The sequence below is a fragment of the Mauremys reevesii genome, linkage group 3 (assembly GCF_016161935.1).
Source record: "Mauremys reevesii isolate NIE-2019 linkage group 3, ASM1616193v1, whole genome shotgun sequence".
Taxonomy (NCBI): domain Eukaryota; kingdom Metazoa; phylum Chordata; order Testudines; family Geoemydidae; genus Mauremys; species Mauremys reevesii.
The window spans coordinates 194,414,889-194,442,559 of NC_052625.1; the positions used below are offsets into that span (position 1 = coordinate 194,414,889).

General features: G+C 39.8%; 2 protein-coding genes across 25 annotated transcripts in view; one reads left to right on the top strand and one right to left on the bottom strand.

Moving 5' to 3' along the window:
• RUNX2 (RUNX family transcription factor 2) overlaps positions 1 to 27,671 on the bottom strand; it is a 232,972-nt gene that overhangs the window by 159,797 nt on the left and 45,504 nt on the right. The gene's annotated exons all lie outside the window — the stretch shown is intronic.
• SUPT3H (SPT3 homolog, SAGA and STAGA complex component) overlaps positions 6,287 to 27,671 on the top strand; it is a 448,093-nt gene continuing 426,708 nt past the window's right edge. For 2 of the 17 annotated variants that reach the window (XR_005595949.1, XM_039529531.1), the window contains exons 1-2: positions 6,287 to 6,488; positions 25,388 to 25,491. Coding sequence is in view for 14 of the 17 variants with exons in the window: in XM_039529531.1 (XP_039385465.1) it covers positions 6,411 to 6,488; positions 25,388 to 25,491 (182 nt within the window). In the remaining 3 variants the exon portion in view is untranslated. Of the gene's footprint in view, positions 6,830 to 7,450; positions 7,491 to 24,070; positions 24,107 to 24,668; positions 24,784 to 25,387; positions 25,492 to 27,671 lie in introns of all 17 variants that reach the window. The other 15 variants (XM_039529532.1, XM_039529539.1, XM_039529533.1 and 12 more) reach the window with 15 other exon arrangements.

A 27,671-nucleotide genomic window follows, 5' to 3' on the forward strand; every position in this document is an offset into this window, starting at 1 on the left:
TTGCCAGGGAGTGAGCGGATTTAGCTCACTTCACTTCAGTGACTGTAAATGATGGATAAGCAGCATGCTTGCTGTTGTCTGCAAACTTATTTGTAGTAGTTAGCAGGTGTGAAGTGGTGTTTGCTGGCATATGGTTCCCCCCACTCCCAACTCCCCGCACTGTTCAGTTTATGTAAATTCTCTGCTCTGATGTATCTTTTAAAGGTAACTTTTTCTTACTGAAGCTGTTTAAAAATGGTGTAATGATTTGTCTCTTATTCTTTTCAAAGCAACTGGTGAAAAAAGAAGTGGCTTCCACTGTAACACATTCCTATGACAGGTTTCAGAGTGGTAGCCATGTTAGTCCGTATCAGCAAAAAGAATGAGTACTTGTGGCACAAGCTTTTGTGGTCTAAAACCCACTTCATCAGATGCATGCAGTGGTTTTAGCCAACGAAAGCTTATGCCCAAATAAATTTGTTAGGCTCAAAGGTGCCACAAGTATGGCTCGTTCTTTTTACATTCCTATGAGGCTTTGATAATCAAGATGATGGCTTAAGAACACAAGAATGGCCATAATGGGTCAGACCAAAGGTCCATCCAGCCCAGTATCGTGTCTACCGACAGTAACCAATGCTGGGTGTCCCAGAGGGAGTGAACCTAACAGGTAATGATCAAGTGATCTCTCTCCTGCCATCCATCTCCACCCTCTGACAAACAGAGGCTAGGGACACCATTCTTTACCTATCCTGGCTAATAGTCATTAATGGACTTAACCTCCATGAATTTATCTAGTTCTCTTTTAAACCCTGTTATAGTCCTAGCCTTCACAACCTCCTCAGGCAAGGAGTTCCACAGGTTGACAGTGCTCTGTGTGAAGAAGAACTTCCTTTTATTTGTTTTAAACCTGCTGCCCATTAATTTCATTTGGTGGCCCCTAGTTCTTATACAATATTATGGGAACAAGTAAATAACGTTTCCTTATTCACTTATCCTCCTCACCACTCATGATTTTATATACCTCTATCATATCCCCCATTAGTCTCCTTTTTTCCAAGCTGAAAAGTCCTAGCCTCTTTAATCTCTCCTCATATGGGACCCATTCCAAACCCCTAATCATTTTAGTTGCCCTTCTCTAAACCTTTTCTAATGCCAGTATATCTTTTTTGAGATGAAAAGACCACATCTGTACACAGTATTCAATATGTGGGCATACCATGGATTTATATAAGGGCAATAAGATATTCTTAGTTTGCATGTTTCTCTTTCCACCAGTCTGTTAATTCAGAGGACTCTACCTTATTGTGGAACTGCTGATGTATAAAGGGACACATACATGAACAATTCTGCTGCAGCTTTCTAGAACTACCTTTGATATTATACACTGCATGTTGGCCATTCTTACTTTAGTGTTCCTATGATGAGAAAAATCTGTATTTAGAAGTAAAGCCTAGCACCTGAAACTGATATACGTTACAATTGACTACAAACACATGTGACATTTTTCTATAATTTGGACACCCTTTGCCAGAAAATTAAATAAAATTGAGTACAGCAAACCTCTCTAATCCCCACATTCCTCCCAGATTGTTTCTACGGAGACTGTAAAGCATTAGTGAAAGCAAACAAAGTAAGTTACAAAAAAGGAGTGGGGGAAGAACCTCTCAATAAGGCACCTTTAAAACGAGGGCCATCATGGTTCAGCAAAAGGTAGAAACGTTGGTATAATTAAAGGAGGACATCATTTGTAGGTCATTCAAAAAGAATTGTCCATGTTGCCATTCGGTTAGACTTGTTGGCAGGAGGAAAAGAGACCACTCTGTCCTACTGCAGATGGTTCCTTATTAGTTGTGGCTTCTGTAGAGACTCTGGCTCCTCTTTGGAACATGGAGGATTTCTTTTATTACATATTCTGAACACTATCTTTTTTAAAAGATTTTTTTCTCCAATGTGTGCAAAATCTCCTTGCACCAATGCTTCTGTACTGAAATTACTGTGCCAAAGGAATGCAAACGTCTAGAGCAACAATGGTTCATTTTCCTTTAATGACTTTGTCGACAGGATGGAGACATTTTTGTGGTGTGATGAATTCACTCGATCTCCCGTTGTGTTTTCCCCACATGCTTTGGAAACTCTCTCTTTCTCTAAGAAGTTATGTCCATCTACTCTGGCAAGAACTTCATTACTTTATATTCATTGTGCTTAAATGACACCCCAGTGGTACTGACCTTCTGGGATGACTGATGTAAATTATATGCTATGTAGGGGAAAATAAAATCTTTTTCTTACTTTTTATGTTCTGCAGACCAATAAAAGTGAAAACAAATGACAGAGAAAATCAGGCTTATTCAAAAGTAAAACGTTGTATGTGTTATGGTTTCAGCAGACTCCAGTTTGCGAAAGCAACGAGACATTTCATAATGACTTATGTATCTTAAAGGTGACTTGCCAAGGGAAACGATGTTTGTGCCCTTTTTTGGTTCTTCGTGATGCATAAAGAAAGCCTGAAATTATTTTAAGTCCCTATGAAGTTTAGTAAGAACTCAAGAGACTTGTCCAACAGCAAGCATAGTACTTTTAACTGCACAAGCACTCAAGTGATACTGAGACTGCTCAGGCTTCTGGAAACATGTTGTTGCCAATGGGCATGCTCATTCATTCCAATATATTTTGCTTGATTTATATATTAGAATTATCAGGAATATTAATCCTTGTCTTTCCTGTATATTTCCCACAGTACTCAACTGAGGACTACAGAACTGAAGTAAAAGCTTCCGGTGGAAGGCAAGGATTGGGGAAGACTGCTAAATCTTTTTCAACTTGACAGATTTTTTTTTCTTTTTCAGGAGAATACTTGACAAAAATGCCTGATTTGGCAGGGGCTGTTTAGGTATTTGTAAATCTATCGTGGGAGGGAACAGTCCCAGTCAGTATCTCAGCTTCTCTGGTGTAACTCTTTTGCTCTAAAAACTACCACCGCCAGCAATGCTGGCCTTTTGCAACTGTGGTACTGTCAGTGCTTGGGCTGCTCTCAACTCTTCCTATACAATTGTAGGCACCAGCAGAAAGGAAGAGATCACTCAGCTGGCTAGCTAGCTGTGAGTGGTAACATCTTACAGTCTCCTCAAGATGTGTGAGAAGGAGGTAGAAATGAGACAGAAGGAGGGAAAGACATAGGAAGGAGGCAAACAGAAGGGACTGATAGGGTATTGATAGGTGGGAGCAGGAAGAGAGGGTACCTTTGGGGCATGCCATTGGTGGCAGAAGGGAACAGGATGGGGGGAGCATGAGGGCTCTATGGAAAAAAGATGAAACGTTTCTTCAAGATTAATTTCTAAGTCAGGATTCAGGCGGCCCTTTAAGGATTAATTTGCTGAATGCTAGCCCCACCCCCTTCAAAGAAAATAATAACCTAAAATCTACTATAATGCACATACAGTTGTGCAGCCACCAGACTGGTTTCTGAGGACAATTGTTCCTGGTAAAATTTTTACATGATTGCCAACTGTATAAGAGTTTTAGTTAAATAGGTGATGACAAAAGAAAAATTATATCTATAGAGAGAGACTGTTTGATTAACAATCTTGTGAAGTCACAATCCCAAACAAGCCTTTAAAAAAAACATTACATGCCTTTTTTACACATCCTAAAAAAAATCACAAACATAATGTACTTTCTTATTTTATATTTTCTGGTTATTTTTGTTCATTCTATTTTACAGACTCTGCATAGGATTGTGGAGTTACAGGAATAACCCTGTGCATCTAGCCACTTAGCCAGGTCAGTAGCAGTGTCACAAATCACATATTATTTGGGATAGTAGGTAGGCAGCTTCCAAGTAACTCTGATTCTAGTAATCTGTAACAAAATAAGCTTCCCTTTTAGAAACCTGTTCCCTGTGCTAGAAAGTTGTTGAGACACTGGAGGGAATTCACAGAAAAGCAACACAAATTATTTGGATGTGCAGAGAAGAGGACAGATGAATGGAATTATGAGGAAAGGTTAAAGGAGCTAAATATGTATATCTTACTAATTGACACCTGGGAGAGGCAATGGTCATGATGCAGTATGCAAGTATTTGAAACAGGCAGATGTCAAGGACAGAGTTTAGGGTTTAATAAGAGTGTATAATTAGGAGTCATGGGATTAAATTGGAGGGAAAATTTAGGCCAGGGGTAGACAACCTATGGCATGCGTGCCAAAGGTGGCATGCGAGCTGATTTTCAGTGGCACTCATGCTGCCTGGGTCCTGGACACCGGTCTGGGGAGGCTCTGCATTTTAATTTAATTTTAAATGAAGCTTCTTAAACATTTTAAAAACTTTATTTATTTTACATACAATAGTTCAGTTATATATTATATACTTTATATATATTAGAGACCTTCTAAAAACTTTAAAATGTATTACTGGCACACAAAACCTTAAATCAGAGTGAATAAATGAAGACTCGGCACACCACTTCTGAAAGGTTGCCGACGCCTGATTTAGGACTTGGCTGCACACAGAAGTTGTACCGCTTCAACTGTATAACTGTATTAGTTTAAAAAGTACAGTTCCATAGTATGGTTGTGTTTATACCAGTATAAGTGGTCTTATACCACTATAGCTTATTCCCACACAGGAAGGGGAATAAGGTATATCAGTATGCCATCTTTATGTTAGAATAACAGTGTCCAAACTAGGGGTTTTATATTTTACTGGTGTATCACACCTCCAACCAAAATAGTTATACTGGTACAAAATCCACATATAAACCAGACCTTAGTTGAATATCACCCAAAACCTTCCTGATGGCGACAGCTATTATGCTGTGGAACAGTTTTCCTGTGAGACTCATCAGAAAACCTACTTTTTGGGACATTTAAACTTGCCCAGAAGCAAGGATCTTGCATCAAACCTCATAGATGAAGCATCACTTTGAGATAGAGCTATGTGTCTTTGGCAACCGTTTGCACACCCCTACGTGCTTATTATTTTTAGATTAATTTTTGTCTCATAGTCACTGGGACCCTTCCTTAAAGCCTGACATATACTAACTTCAGTACAGCCTGGTTTCTCTAGGGTCTAAGCCCCGGATACACCACCTTTAGTACAGCCTAGCTACTACAGGGTCTAGGCCTCAGATACATGACCTGCAGTGCCTGGTTGCTATAGGGCAGTGAGTTTTAACCTTTTTTTCATTTGCGGACCCCTAACAAATTTCAAATGGAGGTGCAGACCCCGCTGGAAATCTTAGACATAGTCTGCGGCCCTGCAGGGGTCCACAAATCACAAACTGAAAACCACTAATCCAGGGGTAGGCAACCTATGGCACGCGTGCCGAAGGCAGCACACAAGAGATTTTCAGTGGCACTCACACTGCCCAGGTCCTGGCCACTGGTTCGGGGGGCTCTGCATTTTAATTTAATTTTAAATGAAGCTTTTAAAACATTTTAAAAACCTTATTTACTTTACATACGATAGTTTAGTTATATATTATAGAGATAAAAAGAGCCCATCTAAAAACGTTAAAATGTATTACTAGCATGCCAAACCTTAAATTAGAGTGTATAAATGAAGACTCGGCACATGACTTCTGAAAGGTTGCCGACCCCTGCGCTATTCTATGGTAACAACCTTTTAGAGCTCTAGTAATTTCGCCGCCCCAAGCACGGCTGCACGCTGCGGTGGGCACTCTGGCGGTCGCCTGTCCCGCGGCTCCAGTGGACCTGCTGCAGACGTGCCTGCGGAGGATCCACTGGTCCCGTGGCTCCGGTGGAGCATCTGCAGCCATGCCTGCGGGAGGTCCACCGGAGCCACCTGCTGCCCTCCTGGCGACAGGCAGAGCGCCCCCCGCGGCATGCCGCCCCAAGTGCGCGCTTGGCACGCTGGGGTCTGGAGCCGGCCCTTCCCCGAGGTTGAAAACCACTGCTATGGGGTCTAAGCCTCAGACACATGATCTGCAGCAGTGCCTGGCCGCTATAGGGCCTCTCCTGTCTGCTAGGGGGCGGGGGATAAATCTTATAAGCATGTGAATTTATGGCAAGCGGCACAGCGTGTTAGATCGGTGCTCCTTTTAATTTCTAATGTAAATGCAACATATGGAACCTCCTAACCAGGTGCCGAGAGGGGACCGTAGAGATGCCTGCAGCAGCACCTCCCGATGGCTCCAGGGTCTCTTCTGAAATCCTGGGGGGGGGGGTATCCGAGCACCTACACGGGGATCTCCTACAAGCAGGGGCCTCCCCTGGGGGATTCCCCTGCGAGCTGCTCCACCGCGCCACCCACGCCGCCACGCAGGGGGAACCCCTCTGTAAGGGGAGAGGCGGCAGCAGCGGCCGAGCCAGGGCTGGGCACGGCGCGGCCCGCCCCCGCTCCCCCTCCCTCTCACGCGGGGCTCCAACCGCCGCCGGCCGCCCAGGGAGAAGCGGCGCGAGCCGCCACACAGAAGATGGAGGCGCGGGTGCGCCGCAGCCGATGTGTGGCGGAACCGGCCCCTCCCCCGGCGGGCGGCGCCATTTTCCCCCTGGTCGGTTAGTCAGCTAGAGCCGAGCGGCGGCTGAGAGGCCTCGGTTCCTCTCTCCGTGTCTGGTGGTAGGGGAAGGAGGACGGCGCAGCTCCCTTCTCCCCTGTCCAACCGCCCCCCTGTCTCTGGACATCAGCCCACTGGGGTTAATTGGCCACCAGCAGGCCAGGCTGCGCCTTCCTTCCTTGCACACACCTCTGCGTCCAGCCCCGTGTGTCTGAGCCTTTGAGTGAGTCACCAGCACGGGGAAGTGAACAGCGTGTTGCTATTGCCTGGCTAACTTAGCAGGGAGTTCATGGGGCCGTGGAGGTATTGACCCAAGGGATGCATTGCCTGGCTGCCTAGTAATCTTCTTTTTTTTTTTTTGCGGGGAGCGGGGAGAGAAGGGGAGGGTTATGTGTGTTCCTGAATCTTGCACCCTGTTGCAGGAATATGTCTTGGCCTCTGTTATCATGGTAATACGCCTCCCAGCGCCTGGGCTAGATTCCACCCAGCGCTGTGTCACTTGCGCCCCAGGTCTGGGGAAAGCCTCTGCAGCTCCTTTCCTTGTAACGTTATCTGTTCCCTGGTACCAGACGCTAAAACCAAGCTCCCCCCTCCCCGCCTCAGAATTGGCCACCTGTTGCAGGTGCCTGCGTGTTTGGGGTATCCAATCTGATGCTTTGGGTCTGAATTTCAGAGGTACTGAGCACCCACAACTCCACTTGACCTCAGTGGCAGCTGTAGATTCTTAACAAGTCTGAAATTCAGGTTCAAAGCACCCTAGTAACTGAGGCACCCAGAACAGGTGACCACTTTGGGGAGTATGGGTACAAATAACTCCTTAGCCTGGTGATCTGCATCCTGTTTCTCTCCTCTTATCAATTTCTCTTAGGTTTACACTATTGCTTACTAAATGTTTCACTATGTCCTATTTATATTCATGTTTGTAAACAGCTTTGAAAATGTTTTTATAATTTATATAGAACAAGTTGCTGATGTCCAGTTACACCAAAAGTGTGCCAGGTACTGTTGAGTGTTGTTTTGTGATGGTGGTGTAGCTTTGCAGTTCTGAGAGTTTGGTGGTTTCTCTTGCCAACATTTTTTTTTGGTGGGGGTAGGGGGATTGACGGATTTTATTTAGATAGCAGTACAAGCATGTGTGGTGTTTTTATAGGTGAAGGGCCCAGACTTTGCAATGAATAAAAAACTACCTGTTCCCAGGTTCTGAGCATTTAATACATTCTCAAGTCCAAGATAATACATTTTTTTTTCTGTTGAACTCTTATAAATGTGCAGTGGTTTTCATTATCATTTACTAAATATACACCTCTACCTCAATATAACGCTGTCCTCAGGAGCCAAAAAATCTTACCACATTATAGGTGAAACCGCATTACACTGAACTTGTTTTGATCCACCGGAGTGTGCAGCGCCCCCCCCGCCTCTCCCCCGGAGCACTGCTTTACCGTGTTATATCCAAATTTGTGTAATATCGGGTTGCGTTTATTTCGAGGTAGAGGTGTATTAAAATATGCTTTATATTTTGGTAAGCAACTTCAGCTCTAGAAATTACACAAATAAATGACTGAAACACTTTGACCTATGATTGAAAAGAACTATATACATGCAAAGTATTTATTAGATATGCATTCCAGGAGAAAATGATCTTTTGGGCAATATACTTAGCTTCAGGGTATGTCTACATTTAAAATGCTACAGCAGGCAGCTGCAGTGCTTAAGTGTAGATGCCACCTATGCCAACAGAAGCGGGTCTCCTATCGGCATGGGCAGTCCAGCTCCCCGAGAGACGGTAGTTAGGTCCACAGAAGAATTCTTCTGTTGACATAGCGCTGTCTACAATGGGGTTAAGTTGGTATAGTTACCTCTCTCGGGGCTGTGGATTTTTCACATCCTTGAGCGATGTAGCTATACCAATGTAAATTCCCAGTGTAGACCAGGATGTCCTGTAGCAACATTAAGGGTGTGTTGTGAGGTACTTCAGAAGATTTTTGTAGAACCGAGTTTACTTGAAGGGTTATAATTTGAACCAAATGGAAATTAGAAACAAATTCTGTTGATGAGGTATTTAGAGAATGCCTTCCTTTTTGAAATATTCAGCTAAACTCCTATGTTCTTCTACCTGCTATGATTCTTTTCCTTTTATGCTTTCTCCCCACAGAAGACATTTTTGGAAACTACACCTCTCTCCCTTTCCCTTCCTTTACTGTTTTAAGTTTATTATTCTTTACCATTGAAGCCAATGGAAATATTTCCATTGACTTCAATGGGCTTTGCTCAGACCTCATGTTTGTAGATTAGTAACCTGTCTCTTATGATGACTTTTCATCTTGTTTGTTGTTGCCGCATTAGTAGTGAGAGTGGTGTCATAAGTAGTTTTGCCAGCTCCTGAGATATTTGGTAGTTTTCTTAAAGCCCCAGCTCCTGGAGTCATGTGAATACATGAGAATCTTAGCTTTCATTTAAAAAAAAAAAGTAATTTCGGAAGCTTGAACAGATGACCAGAGTATGCTCTAAAAGCTTGAAAACTAGAAGACAAATAAAAAGAACCTGCCAATTTTTTTTATTTTGGGGGTCTGACTCATGTTTTTGGAACAATAGGGTTGACAATAACGCTCAAGGTTTAATAGAATTTGCCTAGCTCTTCAATATACAGGCTTATTTGCTAAGCCAAACAGTGTCACAACCAACTACATTGCTCTTATGGACTTAATTTTGAATAACACAAAATGTGACTGTCTAAAACGTGATTAGTCAATTAGTAACTTGTCAGCATAAGCAAACTATAATAAACTACATGTGGTAGGAATTACATTTGCATAATCATTTTAGGCAATGTTGAGCACCTTTCTTGGTTAATACCATCCCTACATGATACCCTTAAGAAATAAGGCATGCTAGATTCTGCATTTCTGGGTGATGATAGTGTGCCTCAAGGGGTGTGGTAAGGCAGCAGGCCAAACCCAAGAAGTGTGATGATCCCACAGAAATTGTGTGGAGTGTTGCTATCATGAAGTGTACAAAGAAAATGGGGAAGCCAGTTAGCCATGTGCTTTTTCTGTTCTGGGCATGATTTAGTTGGTTATGACAAGAGTTTCTCAACCAGCGATCTGGAGGCCCCTGGGGGGCCACAAGCAGGTTTTAGGTGGTCCTCCAAAATAAACCAGAAAGCAAGGCTGGCGTTAGACTTGCTGGGGACCAGGGCAGAAAGCTGAAGTCCGAGCCCGCCATGCGGGGCTGAAGCCCAAGCAACTTAGTTTCATGGGGCCCCCTGTGGCTTGGGGCCCCAGGCAGTTGCCCTGCTTGTTACCCCCTAACACCAGCTCTGTCTTCTAATCTACTGGATATGCAGAAAAACTGTTGTTATGGCACAGGTGGGCCACAGAATTGTTATAGCATGTTGGGGGTGCCTCAGAAAGAAAAAGATTGAGAAACCCTGGGTTATGAGAGCCTCGGGAACTAGTCAGAAATCTGTCTCTCCAAAGTACTGAAACTTAAGTTGATGCCTTTGTGGGAAACTATATTTTGCTAGACCAATTTACATTTTGTATTTCATAAAAAGATCAGCAGTAATGCTAAAAATCATGATTAGTTTCCATGCCACTATTAAACATACAGAATAATTTTATTCATAAGTAATCTTCTAGCCCCCTCCCTTGCCAAGCACTTTCACATGCTTGGGGTACTCAGAAATACAATTAAAATATTCTCAAAGCTAGCAAAATATTTGTAATCAAAACACCTTAAAACTTTCAACAGAAAAATGAATAATGGGAGGTAGAAAAACAAGAGGTTAAGGGGGGGGGGAGGGGAAAGGGAAAAAGGTGGATATTTTCAAAAGCACCCAATGTTTGCTTAATGCTGCTTCTATGAAGTTGATAGTAAAACTCTCAATGACTTGAGTGGGAGCTGTTAGCCCAACTCAGAGAGCTCTTGAAAGTCTCACTCTAAATGTTTAAAAGTGAATAAAAGGATGTTTGCTCCCATTGTCAGACACTGAAACAGATGTCAAAACAGAACAAATATGTGTTATGATATGCTGCTGCAGAGACCTGGTGGCTCACAGGCTGCATGTGTTATGGTGGGATCCCTAAAAGGGGATGAAAACTAACTATACCAATAAAGTATGACTAAACTTAACTTTTTAATTACTCTTTATTATTATGGAATCATAGAAATATAGGCCCAGAAGGGACCTTGAGAGGTCATCTAGTCCAGCCCCCTGCACTGAGGCAGCACCAAGTATACCTCCTAGAGCATCCCTAAGAGGTGTTTAAGCTGTTATTAATAACCTCCAAGGATGGAGATTCCACAGCCTCCCTTGGAAGCCTGTTCTAGAACTTAGCTATTCTGATAGATAGAAAGTTTTTCCTGCTCTCTAACTGAAATCTCCCTTGCTGACGATTAAGGGACTTCTTGTTCCCGTCAGTGGACATGGAGAGCAATTGATCACCATGCTCTTTTATGAGCCCTAAGTGTATTTGAAGACCTTTTTTATAGGTTTCCCCCCTCAGTGTTTTCTCAAAATTAAAAAACCTGGACACGTTTAAACCTTTCCTCATCAAGTTTTCTAAACTATTTATAATTTTTGTTGCTCTCCTCTGAACTATCTCCAATTTGTCCACTGCTTTCTTAAAGTGCAGTGCCCCAAACTGGACACAGTACTCCAACTGAGGCCTTGCAATGCTGAGTAGAGGGCACCTACAACACCTCTGTTAATATACCCCAGAGTGATTCCTTCAGATTATGATCCACTGTAAGCCCCAGATCCTTTTCAGCAGTATTACTGCCTAGCCAGTTATTCTCCACTTTGTATAGTTGTGTATTTGATTTTGTTTCCTTCCTAAGTGTAGAACTTTGTACTTGTCTTTATTGAATTTCATTTTGTTGATTTTTAGACTAGTTCTACAATTTTGTCAAGGTTGTTTTGAATTCTTATCCTGTTGACCAAAGCGCTTGCAACTGTTCGGCATCATTCACAAATTTTATAAGCTTACTCTCCATTCCATTTCCATGTCATTAACGAAAATATTAAATAGGTAAGGCCCTACTTAATTTGCAATATTGTGGAAATTGTGGTTCCCGCAATATTAGGCTTCCACTGCAGTTTTGATTTTAATTAGCTTACTTTGCACAGTCCCCAATTTTACATACATTTTGTGGTTTGCAACACGCTTTTTTCCCCATTAGTACAGTAGAACCCCATTTATCCAAGCTGATAGCAGCTTTCAGCTCTCTGCATTAATGATAGTAATATTGTTGCAGCAAAACGTCTGGTTATTTTTTTAAAAAAAAAAGCAGTCATAACATAATATTTGAGTGTTTATATTGTTCCAGCAAATTTTTCTTAAACAAATAGGTCGTCTTTGCCATAATTTGGAAAAACCAATTAATAAAGGTCAGTTATTACTTTTCCATGATTTTCCATGTCTTCTTCGCAACTTGGCATCATTTATTTGACAATCATCCTGCAATTCAGGTAGGGCCTTATAAATAGTATCAGACCCTGCAGGACCCCACTTGCTATGTCCTCCCAATTTGATAGCAAACCATTAATAACTACTCTTTGAGTATTAGCTTCCAAACAGTTGTGTATCCACCTTACAATAATTTCATCTAGAATATGTTTCCTTAGTTTGCTTATGAGAATGTCAATTGGGACTGCTTTATTAAAATCAAGATATATCTTGTCTACAGCTTCCTCCCATCCACGAGACCAATAATCTTGTTAAAGAAGGAAATTAGCGTGGTTTAGCATGATTTGTTCTTGACAAATCCATGATGGCTATTACTTTTAACTTTATTATAATCTAGGTGCTTACACATTAATTGTTTAATAATTTTTCTCGCATCTTTCCAGGTATTGAAGTTAGGCTGACTGGTCTATAATCTCCTGAATCCTCTTTGTTCCCTTTTAAAGATAGATGGTATGTTTGTCCTTCTCCAGTCCTCTAGGAGTTCTCGAAGATAATCACTAATGGTTCAAAAATTGCTTCAATTAGTTCCTTAAATTACCCTAGGGTGAAGTGCATCTCATACCTTCCTGAATTCATCTAACTTATAAATATTCTTTAAACCATTCTTACCTTAATTTGGCTTGCATTGCTTCCTCCTTGTTAATATTAATTAACCAGAGACTGAACTAAAATGGGCATTAAACACCTTAGCTTTCTTGATGTGATCTTTTCTTAGCTCTCCTTCTCCACTATGCAGAGGACCCACACTTTCCTTCATCTTTCGCTTTCTCTTAATGGTTTTTATAGAATATCTTGTTGCCTCTTATGTCCCTTGCTAGGGATGACTAATTTTGTGCCTTTGCCTTTCTCATTTTGTCCCTGCATGTTTGCTTTTAATTTGTACTCATCCTTGGCAATTTGTCCATGTTTCCACTTTTTGTAGGATTCCCTTTTGATTTTTAGGTCACTAAAGAGCTCCTGATTGAGCAATATGGGCCTCTTACTATTCTTCCTATTTTTCTTTTGCATTGGGATAGTTTGCTGTTGTGCTTTCAATATTGTCTCTTTGAGAAACAGCTCTCCTGAATTTCTTTTTCCGTTAGATTTTGTTCCCATGAGATCTTACCTATTTGTAGTAAAGTAATGGTTGTGGAGTCTTTTGGAAGAAGTAGGCAAATGAGGTGGATGTTATTTGCAGAGCGAAGGTGGGAGTTGATAGTCATGGTGGGACTAAATTATGAGGGGCCTTAGAGACAAAGACAAGCTTGTGTTTCATGTAATGGATAAATGGGAACCACGGGAGGTACACAAAGAAGAGAGTGGTGTGGTCAGAGTGTGAGCCAGGAAGTTGGTCTTAGCAGCTGTGTTTGGAAAGGAGTTGAGAACGGCAAAGATGCTGCAGTTGAGGTCCAAAAGAAAGAAACTGACTCTTTTTAAAAAACTTAGAACTGTGGAAAGCTAAAGGTGTAAGGGTGAACAGTGAGGTCGCAGAATTTGCAGATAACACAAAATTAGGTTAGTCAAAAGTAGAGAAGGCTGAGGAATTCTAGAGGGATTTAACAGAGTTAAATGAATGAGGAGCCTGGTGGCTGATTAAATTAATTGTTGGCAAATGAAGGTAACAAATTAGTAAGAATAACTAAAAGTATGTATTCTCATTGCTGGACTCAAATTAATTTAAAGCACCAGCAAAAAGATCAAGGTGTAGTTTTGGACACTTAAGTAAAAACACCTGTGCAGTGCACAATGACAGTCAAAACAAATGTTAGGATGCATGAAGAATGGCATAGAAATTAACACTAAAATATTATGCCAGCATATAATTCTGTGGTATTCTCCCACCTGAATATTGTGTTCATTATAGTCACCTAATCTGAACAAAAAAAAAAGCCGAAATAAAACGTCCAGAGAAGCAAACAAAACTTAGTTGTTAGCTTGGGCTTAAATCAAAACAAAGTATGTCAGTGCTTCCTAAACAGAGTATCTGTAAATTGGTGGTAGAAGAAGTTGTATGTTTAGGTTTCCAAGACCATACTGCAAATAACAAAGAGTAAAACATAATTTTAAAAGTCTACCAAAATGTCTGTTATGTAAAATATTAAGTAGAAGTGAACCTTGCCAAAATCCCCCCATAATATATTTCATGCTAGGGTGCTATGAAATGACATTTATTCTCATACCATACAAAGGTAAAGTTTGGTGATGCCCTACAATCCAGTGGTGGTATTTGGTTTGAGTACTAGACTGTGCTTTGAGCTAAAGCCCTGCTATGTAGGTCTAAGCAGAAAGAGTGCACTTTTACTAGTCAGAAAGGTAAAATACCACACCAGTTACACGAGTCTAGATTTGATCAGTCTTTACCTGCCAGAGTCTTAGGTATGAATGCCAGAAGATTTGGGGCCAATTTCTACCCTGAGACTGGTCTTCACAGCCATCACTTACTTAACTGGAGACTACCTGTGGTTATCTGAGTGGGAAAAAATGGCTCTGAGGTTGTGTATGTACATCCATAATGTAATTGTTAAGATAGACTTATAAGGACACTAGGATAATCAAAGCTTTGAAAAACGTTGACAGAATCTGTGTTCTGCAAATACTGAGTATTTTTAATTCAGAGAAGTTGGTTAGTTGATTTACTTTCTGTGCCACAACCCTCCTGCACAACCATTACAAGGATTTTTTTTCATCAATTTTATTTTTATATTCACCAATCCAAAACCGAGGCTTTACACTTCTGTTAGAAGCAGCAAATTACTTTACAGGAATTTTGCAGCCTTCAGTTTTGTGACTCGGGTTCTTTACCAAATGTTTAGCCTTTACTGAGAAGCATGGCAGCTTGGTATGGCAAGTTTGTCTGCAAAAAGCACAGTGTATTCTGTGAAGAGAGATGAGCAAGAGTCTGAGATTAGCTTCTGCCTCCTCTGAGCACGAGTACCTCCAGGGAAAGAGAGACCTCCCACTACAGAGTTTCCAATTGAATTCAAAGTAAGAAATGCCTGCGACTTTCAGTGCCTCACACCACAGAATCGTGCATCCATAGCATGATTTTTCAGCTGGAGGTCTCTGTATCTGGTAAATCAATCCAATTAATCATCAGTCTGTCTTTCAGTGACTGGGCCCAAAATATTTCCAAAATTTCTGCCAAATGTGGTTTAAATATTACATTTATGTTTGGACAAATTGTAGCTATCAAAAAGGAAGATGAGAGGAAGGCTATAGATGTTGCATTTTGAGTAAAAAGTTGGACACCTAGACTTGGTCTACACTAGAAAAGTAGGTCGACTGTCACTCAGAGGTGTGAAAAATCCACTCCCCTGAGTGGCATAGTTAAGCTAACTTAACTCCTGTTGTAGGCAGCGCTAGGTTGAGAGAATAATTCTTTTGTTGCTCTAACTACCACCTCTCGGGGAGGTGGATTACCGATAGCAACCCCTCCCATCAGTGTAGGTAGTGTCTACGCTGAAGTGCAATAGGGGCACAGATGTAGCGTTTCAAGTGTTGACAAGTCCCTAGTATTATATGGTTTCTAACAGGATCAGCGGTTTACTGTATAAGCTTGGTCAATTCAAGCAGAATTATTTTTGTCTAATACAACTGGTCAAAACTTAAGAAGGAAATCTTTGCTTATTTGTAGATTTTTAGATATGCTTTTTTAAGGAAAACAAATTAATATGTGCAAAGAGGCATTCCTGTCAGCTACAGATGTGAACCTTTGAGACTGCTTATCTCTTCTGAGATGGAGAGGAGTTGTGAACAAAAAGCTAGTGGGCTTCATTTTATTCTTGCATGCACATGCATTGCTCCCGTTGAAGTTTATGAGAACCACATCTGAGGACAGAATTTTGTCCAGTGTCTATACATAGTTGGTGGTGTAGAGTTGAAAAAAGTTTTATGCTCTCCTGGTTTTCAGACAGGAATTCTAGATTCAATGTGCATTATTGAGAACAGATGATGGGGTTGTCATGGTTTATCTCATCAAGTGGAAAGAAGGAAGATAACTGTTATAGAATTGATGTTCCTCATGTCTAGCTAGTGAACAGGAGCAGCAAATGGGAGTTTTGCGAGGGAGTTCTCCAGGTGAAGGAGGACTGACAGTTACCACTGGGGTGATCTTGTTGTTTGTGTGTCTTGTGTGCTTGCTTGCTTGCAGTGTGCCTGATTAATTGAAGTTTATAGTGTGGTCTGTTTGGGGGGGCTGTATGCTGAGCCCAGCGGTTTGCTAGACAAAGCTGAGAGCTTCATAACGAAGCTCTCTAGCCTGCCATCCTTTGATCCCTAATTCCTTTAGGATCCCTTGACGAGGGGGGTTAGGGCTAACTCTAACCGGTACATAGATGAGGCTTTTGGGGATATAATGGAGTATTCCCACCCCTGTTCTGTGTTGAGCCCTTCTCCCCATCTGACAGCCTCTGTGTTGAGGAAGATGAATATCTTGGGGAAGGAAAGCATCAAGCGGGAGTAGAAGAAAACAATCCCATGGTTGGGATCCTCCTTCCAAAAGATGTCATGTTATTCTCTCACGCTGAGGATACCTCTCCGAGGTGGGGGACCCCTATTATTAGGAAGACAGGTAATAGTAATGGAGGATATGATTATTAGAAAAATATATAGTTGAGTTTGTGATGGCCAGGAGAACTGCATGGTGTATTGCCTGGATCATGGTACATGTAGGTGCCAGTGATATAGGGAAAGATAGGAGAGAGGTGTTGGAGGCCAAATTTAGGCTGGTAGGTAAAAAATTGAAGTCCAGGATCTCCATGGTATCATTCTCTGAAATGTTCCCTGTTCCGCTTGCAGGGCTAATTAGACAGGTAGAACTGCAGAGTCTCAATAAGTGGATGAGACTGTGATATTCATAGCAGGGATTTAGGTTTATTAGGAATTGGGGAACCTTTTGGGAAATGGAGCCCATCCTTCCTGTACAGGCTTCTCATCTAAACCAAAAAGGAACCAAATTGCTGGCTTGTAAAATTATAAAGGTCGTAGAAGAGTTCTTAGACTAAGGGCTGGGGAAAAGCCGACAGGTACAGAGGAGTATGTGATTTAGACAGACATCCCTTAAGGGATGATTTATTAAAGGGATAATTGTAGTAAAGAGGAGAGGACAGAAGTTAATGAAGTACAGGTTGGAACTGAAAAGAAACTGTCAAACGAAAGCGTCCCATTCAGTTACATAACATAAAGGCCAACAACTAAATATTGACAAATTTTATAAGTGCTTATATACAAATGCAAGAAGTCTAAATATTAAGATGTCTGGTGACTGGTATATAATGAGGATATTGATGTAATAGACAACACAGAAACTTGGTGGAACGATGATAATGGGACACAGTAAATTCAGTATTGATAAATGCAAAATGTATATTGGAAAACATAATTTCAACTGTACATACAAAATGATGGGGTCTACGTTAGCTGTTACGACTCACGAAAGAGAACTTGGAGTAATTGTGGATAGTTCTCTGAACACATCTGCTCAGTGTGCAGCAAAAATCAAAAAAGCTAACAATGTTAGAAACCATTAGGAAAGGGATAGATAATACAGAAAATATCAAATGTCACTATATAAATCCTTGGTATGTCCACACCTTGAATACTGTGCAGCAGTCTGTCACCCCATAAAAAAAAAAAACTAAAATTGGAAAAAAAAAGAGCAAGCAAAAAAAATGATTAGGTTAGGAAAACAGATTCCATGAGTAGAGAGAAGAAAAAAGACTAGTCTCATCTTAGAAAAAAATGGACTAAGGGGGGGGGGGATATGATAGAGGTCTATAAAATGAAGAATGGCATGGAGAAAGTGAATAAGGAAATGTTATTTGCTCCTTCACATTACACAAAATCCAGGGGTCACTAAATGAAATTAATAGGCAGCAGGTTTAAAACAAACAAAAGGAAGTACTTCTTCACAGAACACACAGTCAACCTGTGGAACTCATTGTTGGGGGTGCTGTAAAAGTCAGGAGTATAACTGGGTTGAAAAAAATAATACTTTCATGGAGGGTAGGTCCATTAATGGCTACGAGCCAAAATGGTCTGGGATGCAACCTCATGCTCTGGTTGTCCCTAAACCTCTGACTGCCAGAAGCTGGGGATGGATCACTCAACAAATTGCCCTGTTCTGTTCATTCCCTCTGAAGCACCTGGTACCGGCCACTGTTGGAAGACAGGGTAGATAGACCATTGGTCTGAACCAACATGGCTGTTCTTATGTCACAAAGCTGAGTAGAATTTGGGCTGTTCAGACATGTCCTATCCCAAGACAAAATGTCATGGTTGAAGACTAGGACACTAATACATCCAGGGTTGTGGGTGTGGAGTTAGACGGTGGTGGTACACTGCTAATAGATGAAATTTATTTTTTTCCACTTTAAAGAAAATGGTAAATTAAGAATTTAGTGCATCAGAGGAAGCAGCAATAACAGCAGACATAATAGTTTGCTAGCAAGAATTTTAACACCTGCATTTGCATTTAACTTCATGTTGTTTCATAGATTTTTCAAAAAGCAGAAGCTCAGATTAGTTTGATACCATCTCCTGATTTGAACAACATGATTGTATGAAGATCTGATGCAGCCTGCTTCTAATCCCAAATCCTCTCTGTCAAGGTCTAGTGCATCTTGAACACTGATCTTCTTGCATTATCTCCCTAGCTCATAGCATTCTAGAGAAGTTAGGAGTGTTGCTATAACTCTCACATCCTACATGCTATAACATTTTTCATGTAGCACAGAAATAGTTCATTTATCTTCATGTGTGTGACTGGGGCAATTTACACCTAAATACTGGTGATTGAGTGTTGCATAGTTTGACCTTCTACACTATAAATTTATCAAAACTTGTAATTCTATAATTTGGGTAATACTTTCATTGTGAAGAGATAGGCCAGTTCACTTTAGATAGCAGCTTTGAACTAATAGGCTAGAGGAATTCCAGGAGAATAACTGTAAAGGCTTAATTGTCAGTATCTAGACTTTCAGGTCTCAGACTCATTTCCTGGAAGAAATAGAGCAATGGTTTTCAACCTGTGGCTCACAGGCTGCATGCGGCCCAGTCAGCACACTGCTGCAGCCCTTGTGACATCCTCAGGGCAATACAGGTAGCATATATATATGTGTGGATGTGGCCCATATAACACATAAAATGCTTCATGCGGCCCACGTGGTAAATAGGTTGAGAACCACTGAAATAGAGGGTCAGTGTAACACTGTACTTAATCCAGTATACAATTCTTTTCATTGTTCATTCTCTTTAATACTTTTTTAGAAGCTAGATAGACTAGTTTCAGACGTGTACTTTCTCATGTGTTTATTTTTATTTTGCTTGTTTTATTGTTTGTATTTTTATAGCACCCTAAAGCCCTAGTCACATGCCAGCATACCATTGTGAAGATGACTTAACATTTCTGTTGCATGATAAGATAAAACCAAAGACCTGAATACACATGGTTAATTAAAACCCTTATGTCCTAAACGTCAAAGGAGCAGGGACTGTTTCTTGTACTACATCTTGCACAGTACTGAGCATTTGCACAAATACAATACTTGATAGTGACATTTCTGATTTTGGCTTAAGTATAAGTTGCAGTAAAGACTAGAATATTTAAAACAAAAACGCTAATTTTAATACAGTATTTGCTCATCACATCTTAGCATTCAATGGTTTCCTTCCTTCCTGTTTTGTATGAGTTTTATGTAAGTAAAAATGTATCCCATTTTGCATTATTTCATATCATATGCAAAACGTAGTTATGGAAGAAGTGAAATGAGGGCCTGATGCTGTGCAAAAATTAGATGCAAGTCTGCAGAAAGAATTTATTGTAGCAGTAATTTATTTTTGCACCTAGAGTAAGAAAGGTACCATATATACCTTCCTTATTTCCTGCTGAATGGAAACATGTAATTAACTTCTAACTTTCTTGGAACCTTGTAAAGTTTTATATGATTTGCCTCTTTACTTTTATTAGAAGTACATAACCTGGTTCTCCTATTGCGTATATGATTTATAGTAAGTCATAATTAATGACACTGGAGTTCAGAGGGGTTTTGTAGGTGTAAGTTTAGTGTAAATGGGAGAAGAGTCAGGCCCCCTAGGACAGAACAACCCAGTTGAAGACCTCTCTGTGTTAGAAAATACAACTGAATCTTCTGCTTAGTTCAGTGGAAGATTTTTTTTTTAAACCCTTCATTGTGTGTTGTGTGTGTTTTGTTTATTTTTATATATAAACCTTTTTCTGATTCAGGTTCCTCCCATTGTGAAGAGACTTTTTAGATAAAGTTGAACAAATTCATACCTCACTCTCCATTTCTGTGGTTGCAGAGTGAGTTCTGGAGTAGATGAATGTTATGTCTTCTCTGGTGGTGTTTAAGTCAGTAACTTTTAATTGAGTTAATTGAGGTTTTGGGGGCCTTTTGTTCTGTAACCTATCCTTTTGTCTGTTAAACCCTCATGTGATGCTGCAAGAACAGTGGTTGATGGAGGCATTTGAGTACCTCTCTGTAAAAGACAGGAAGATGTTCTCTGTGAGGACCCCATGACTTTGAAACATAGTCCCTTTCCACTCTTTATCTGAAATAGCCCAAATTTGTTAATATTCAGGGCACCATGCATAGTTCATTTATTTATACAAGCTTATGGGAAGTGCAAAATGCCATCCTTTATGTGCCCTTACCAAAAGCTTGAGTAAATAGATGGACTGTGCGCTCTACCTTAAAGATTAGTCAATCACAGGTATGTCATATCATGTGGGAATTACACAGGAAGGACATAGACTCAATGGACAGGTTATGGAACAGTAGGTTCCTAACATACATTAGTGAGAATCGCTGGCCTGAACTCAACCAGAGGAGGCTTAGCATTTTTCCACTCAAGATTGTTTGGGGGTGTGAGGGAGTTACTTGTTTCTTATGTGACTGTATATTTAATTTATCTCAGAGGTGTTGAGTGATCAGGACAGGTATTTTTGTGTGTTTTCATTGATAAAATTATTTATGTAAATTCTTTCCTTTTTAATTATAAAATTGCCAGATACTTTTGTAGAGGAAAATAATTTAAGAACATAATTTGCAAGTATGACGTAGATTTAGATTAACACCTTATAATTACTAGTTTTAAATAGTTAATCAAATGTTATATTCTCCTTGCTAGAGTTCATGATTAAACTGACATGTTGAAATAATCTGTGACCCGATCTGAACATCTGAATTCACTTTGTGCAATATGGCAAACAGCTGTATTTCAATTCAAAGCTAAAACAACTGTAGTACATTGACCCGTTGAAGATTACAGTAGGTTTTCAATTCCATGTTAGCTGTATTTATTGGAGAAAATTGATTTGAGAGTGCTTCTGCTTTTGACTTTGTTTAATGTCCGGAAGAAAGGAAATAGAACATGTGGATGATGGGACTTTGATGTGTAAAGAAGTTAATTATCTAAACCATCAAACAAAATATGGGCTGGGGAAGTAATTATTTTAAAGGCTATGACAGGGCATGATGAGCTGTTGGTTCATGATGTCAAGAAAATGCTGTACACCTGCTTGATTTGAAAGTTAAATATTTTGGTTTTAGTAGGAAGACAGTGGTTTAATGAACGTGTAGAGCTGGTCCTAGTCCCTGATCCTGCAAAGATTTATGCAGGTAGGTAGTCCCATTTGATTTAATGGGACTACTCATGTGTAAGTGTTTGCAGGACTGGAGCCTTAGCAAGTAATTGTGTTGACATAAAACATGTGGGCATAAATGACACCCTGAAAGTTACGCTTCTGGGTGGAACTCTTTGCAGGATTGTGGCCTATGTGCACAATTATTTTTGGAAGAGTCCCACTAAAGCAGGGAGGGATAGCTCAGTGGTTTGAACATTGGCCTGCTAAACCCAGGGTTGTGAGTTCAATCCTTGAGGGGGCCACTTAGGGATCTGGGGCAAAATCAGTACTTGGTCCTGCTAATGAAGGCAGGGGGCTGGACTCAATGACCTTTTCAGGGTCCCTTCCAGTTCTATGAGAGAGATAGGTAAAGTCAGTAGGCTTACTTGTATGCAAGGAAGTATTGCCATACTCAAATGTTCAAAAATCATTAGTTCAAAACTCATAAGATGTAACTTTTATTTGAGTCTGTTTGCTTTTTAGTTTCTGAGGTTTAGTGAGTTTCACTTTCAAGCTTTTCTCTTCAGCCATAAGGGCTAGAATTTTTTTCTTAAATAAAAGGTGAGATTATCACATAATCCCTTGTCTCCAGGGTGGGGAGCTTTAAGTAAAGCAGCAAATATCATGAGAGTTGGCAATGCTGGTAAGGGATACCCATGTCTGTAACCATTATTAATGTGAACAAGGGATGCCTGATTGGCCCTTACTCAGTGTGTGGGAGGGAAATAAGACTGCATGCCATGCACTTAATTTTTGTTTGACAAGCCCAAATATTGTTACAGTCCCAGTCCTGCAGACACTTACATGCATGTATAACTTTACTCATGCAAGTGATTCCAATGGAGTTAATGAGACTGTGCTTACAATTAAGCATGCATGTTTTCAGGATTGGGGCCTTATCTTATTAATCATTAACTTTAATAATATTTTCTTTAAAAATTTTTAAGGGCAAGAAAATTCTAGCCAAAAACTAGTGTTAATGCTTTGCACAGCTTTACTGAATTGTAGTTCTACTTCTCTATGACCTTTTGATTTAAGAATTTTGACATTACCATAAGTGTGTGTATACATACTTCGAGTTATTAAAAATTAGACATTAACTGTTATATAAATAATAAAATAAAGAGTAATAAGCAAAATGTGTAAAACAAAAGCAAGAGTAAATAGACTCTTGATTTAAACTTCCAAGTCTGTAGGTCTTTGGTACATAATCCAGTTGCACCTCCAGTGTTTAGAAGCACTATGCTAGAAGTAACACATGCTCTTTCTTTACACTTACAGACAAGTTTATTGTATTTTTTTAAACTCACTAATTTCACTGTTTAGGTTTGAGACTAATGGTAACTGCTGACTAAGGCCCTGGTCCTGAGAACACTTAAAATTGTGTGTGTGCCTACTCATATGACTAAAGTCAGACTTCAGTGTAACTAAATATGTGAGTAGAGTTACACATGTGCTTGTGTTTGTAGTGTGAAAAGCTAAATTACAACGTTCTGGAAAGTAAGTGGAAGTCTCTTAAACTATACGTGAAAGCATTTAATATAAAACAATTTACTCTAGTGTTTTAGATACAGGTGTATATTACAAGTTTCGCTTTGAAGCATCTCTGTGCTATGTATCCTTAACCTTTTAAAATTAACCATAATTATAACATTACCATGGAAAATATCTTACATATTCAAAAGACTTACTATCTTTCTTAAGAAAATGAAACTATATTGTAATGAACCACATGTAGCGTTAGTGTTGGAGAGAAGGCTTGGTATACACTTTGTATTGTTAAGCTTTTTTTTTTTTTTTAAACATAGGTTAAAGGTAAAATTATAACTGGGAAATGACTGACTGAAAATAAATATTAACATCTGCATTTTATTATCACAACTACTACTAACAACAACATAAGAAATGAGCAGATCTTGGATAAGTGAAGGTTTACCAGATCTTAGCAAACCAGACAGGAGAAAAAATATACCGTGAGTGTCTTCTGTTTATCAGAAGACGTTCATGGTGCCTGGAATGTTTTAGTGTTGCTAAATGTTGTTTGGCGGTAAAAACAAGACACGCAAGAGTATCTGACTATTTTTGCTTAGAGAAATATACTTTGATAAGGTTTGACTCTTTATAGTGCTTCTAATGAGTGACATTTAAAACATGAACTTGGGTGTTTTTAATTATATTGAATCAGTTTATTAAGTTAATTTTATTATTTGGTGGTCTTCATGAAATATCCATGTTACACATTGTTCTTTGGTTAGTTTTCAATAAATTAAGATTATAGATGACATGATTTAAAGATATTTTGACTTGCATTTTAGTAGAGAGGAAAAATACATGAGCTAAATTAGTATACGTGATCTGGTTAGAGTGGAACTGTGTCCAGGTTTCAACTTGGAATAAACTGTTTTAATTTCACAGGAATTCTGTCAGGAAAACCATCAAACATTTAAAAAAATTTTGTGTTCATTTTGTATTCCTGCTTTTTACAGATACTGGACCATACATAAAGCTGAAAATAGTGCAAAGTGGGTAAATCCGATTTAAAGTTGAATATTGGCTTATTTTTTAGGATTCAGTATTTGTTTTCAATACTGTAAGGACCTTAGTCACTCCAATGAGGATTAAGCTACAGCAGTGGTTCTCAATCTTGTTCCACCGCTTGTGCAGGGAAGGCCCCTGGCGGGCCAGGCCGGTTTGTTTACCTGCCGTGTCCACAGGTTTGGCCGATCGCAGCTCCCAGTAGCTGCGGTTTGCTGCTCCAGGCCAATGGGAGCTGCTGGAAGCGGTGCAGGCCGAGGGACGTACTGTCTGCCGCTTCTAGCAGCTCCCATTGTCCTGGAGCAGCAAATTGCAGCCACTGGGAGCTGCGATCGGACAAACCTGTGGACGCGGCAGGTAAACAAACCAGCCCGGCCTGGCCTTCCAGGGGCTTTCCCTACACAAGCGGCGGAACAAGTTTGGGAACCACTGAGATACAGTGAACTAAGGCCGCTTTCCTTCTGAATGAAAGCTAGGTTTAATGCACTTTAACGTGTTATGTACATTAGCTTCACAGCTGTATTTAATTCATCTTCTCTCTCTATGTAGACAAACTCTATATGAATAAAGTCCCTATGGGATTTGGTTGCTGCATGAGCTGAAGGTTATGCGCCTCTGTTGGAAGACTGGGCCTGTGAAAGCCACATATATGGCCCATAATAATGTGAGCTCTTGAATAGATACTGAGATAAGCTTGCATTGATGCTTTTTGAATGGCTCCCTGAGATTATTTAAAAAAAATAAGCCAGTGGAGAAGTGTGAACACAAATACGTACCCAATACACACTTTCAATGACGGCTAGTTGCAGTGGTTTCGGACCATAGTTTATATTTTATGGATAATACAGGTGACAACTCAAATAGGCTTCTGTTCTACATTGAAAAGGCTTTTATATGTATTGTATTTTCATTCAGGTCTTGCCTGAATTGCTTTTTTCCTTCTGAATCCGTAATGCAAAGCAAGCATACGTAGCAGTCACTAAGGTGAAACTATTACAATTATTATTGATTCCTCTTATATATCTATTTACTAAAATGAACAGTGTGGTTTTCTCAGTTTGTCATGTAATAGAGGAGAAAATAATTTTCTTGCAGTGGTGAATGAAAGACATTATTAAATTCAACATGAAACATAGTATGGTAGGCTGGATATTTTAAATCACATATACTTTGTGAAGTGGTTTATAGTTGCTGCCATTTCCAAGATTCTCTGTTTATTAAATTAAATACGTTTGAAAGCTCTATTGTTTCTTTTTTTGTTTACTCAGATGAGCAATATTGCAGCTAGCCCGATGTCAAATGTTGCCTCTTCAAGCAGCGGAAGAGGGACAGGGAAATCAACAAGCTTTACTCCTGAACTGCAAAGTATGATGTAAGTAGCTATCCAAATATCTTGGACTGTTTGTGTTTTCAATGTGTGTTTTTTGTCATTCTCTAAGAAAATAGGGCAGAAGAAGAACAGATACGTATGATGGCTATTCCGTTGTTTATATTTTTAAGACACTCTAGGTAAATAAAATATTACCCACTTTTGTTACTCTAAAAACAGATTGAAAAATCCTGCTTAATAATGGATATATTTTATGTATTTTATATGAAAATAAGTTGAGACCTACATTTCTTAATTCGTCACCAAATAAGATAAGATAATATTGACATAAAATTATTTTAAAAGTAACTTTTCATTATAGTTTTACCATAGCTTTTGGTGTTAATACAGAAAGATATGTTAACTGGTGAGATGATGCTATTTATTATGGAATTAACATGTGTGGACCAGTTGGAACTGATTACGTTTCAGTCTTGGTGGTGAGCAAAATTGTTATAAAGAGAAATGATTTATTATTCTAAAATGCCACTGGAATCTTAGAAACCTGCTTAATCAGAGTTGTAAGCTGTGATATTAGAAGGGTTTGTAGCTCAGAACTTCTAAAATCTCGCAAGACATTTAAATAGCCATTCACTCAATCTTTAAGACACTGCATAATCAAGAAGATTTCCTTACCTAAGGCTCTGTTCTACTTGATTAGTGGCCTATTACACTGGGCCAGGTTGCAAATCTTGATTTGGTAAAAGGCAACCTATCCATCAGAGAGCTTGATCTGCCAGCACTGCCATTTTTTCCCTTTTATATGGGTCCAGGACACATTGATCTGTAGAGAGGAGGAGAACTCAGGCTAATGAGCTCTTCTTTCCCTATGGATCATTATTCCTGATATACCGGGCAGTTTAAAGAAAATTTCAGCCCAAGTCTGGAGTATATCTCCTTAAAATCTGCAGATAGAGAACTGGGCTGGTAGCCCAGTGCCAAATTATGTGCATTCTTTTATATAGTATTATGAATATATCTTATCCAGTGTGTGTATGTGTGTAGAGTAGGCGGTGGAAATTAGGGTGTACATGTATGCATTGCTGAGTTCAGCTGTACTTAAAGGGGAGCGGTGCTGTATGAAATCTTGTTGGAGTATTTAGAAGGATTTTTTTTCTCCTACTGATTTCTCTGCTAGATTTTCAGTTCTTAGAAAGTTAGCACCAGAGTGTTAATAAGTAAACCTGTTACATTAAAAGATAACATTAGCTGTTTTTGCCTGTCTTCACTAGTTAAAATTGCTGAAATTAAAGTCTCAGCTCTGGAAAATAGTTTTAACGCTTCAGTAGAAAATAAGATTAGGCAAAGTAGGTTGGATTTAACAGGGAATACATTTTGGACTATTGATTTTTATGTTGGCAGGATCCTTAAACTCTGAAGTAGAGGGGACTTGAAAACTTCTTTTTACTATGTGGTTTCATATACATCTACAGATTTTGTATGTCTGATTTCAGTCAAAAAGAATGATAGCTGAAAAGTCCACCTTTTATCAGTTCACAATGTGTCTCTCTCTCTCTCGGCTTATAAAGGTTTAGATCTTGGTAACTTAGACCTTCTGTATCTTGTCCTTCTCTACTATACAGTAGGTACTGAGGATCAGCTTCATAAAAAACTTTTGAAACTCTAATTTGCATTATTTCTGTAATGTCCTCTGTAGAATATGTTGTGTATCTCAAAGCCTCCAAAGCTGAATGTTGCTCCTCTGGGTAAACATTACACTTGGCTTTTTAATGTTACAGAAATTTATCAGATCTTAGTAGTAATGTACCACATTAGAAGAAAACCACCAATCTCCTGCTTTTAGTTTTCACCTTCCTCCGGTTTCATCTATTAACTGATGGGCTCTATTAGGGTTTAAAAACTTATTTTGGGACAAGTCTAACTCTAAAAGATAGCCTGACTGACCATTTAGCTGTGTTTGCATTTTACTGGAGAAGAGCATGTTCCCAGATAAGGGCGTGACAGGACTCCCCAACAATACTGAGGCCTGGTCTACACTGGGGGCGGGGTCGATGTAAGATACGCAACTTCAGCTCCGGGAATAGCGTAGCTGAAGTCGACGAATCTTATTTCAACACCTCCCGTCCTCACGGCGCGGGATCGATGGCTGCGGCTCCTCCGTTGACTCCGCTACTGCCGCTTGCCCTGGTGGAGTTCCGGAGTCGACGGGAGCACGTTCGGGG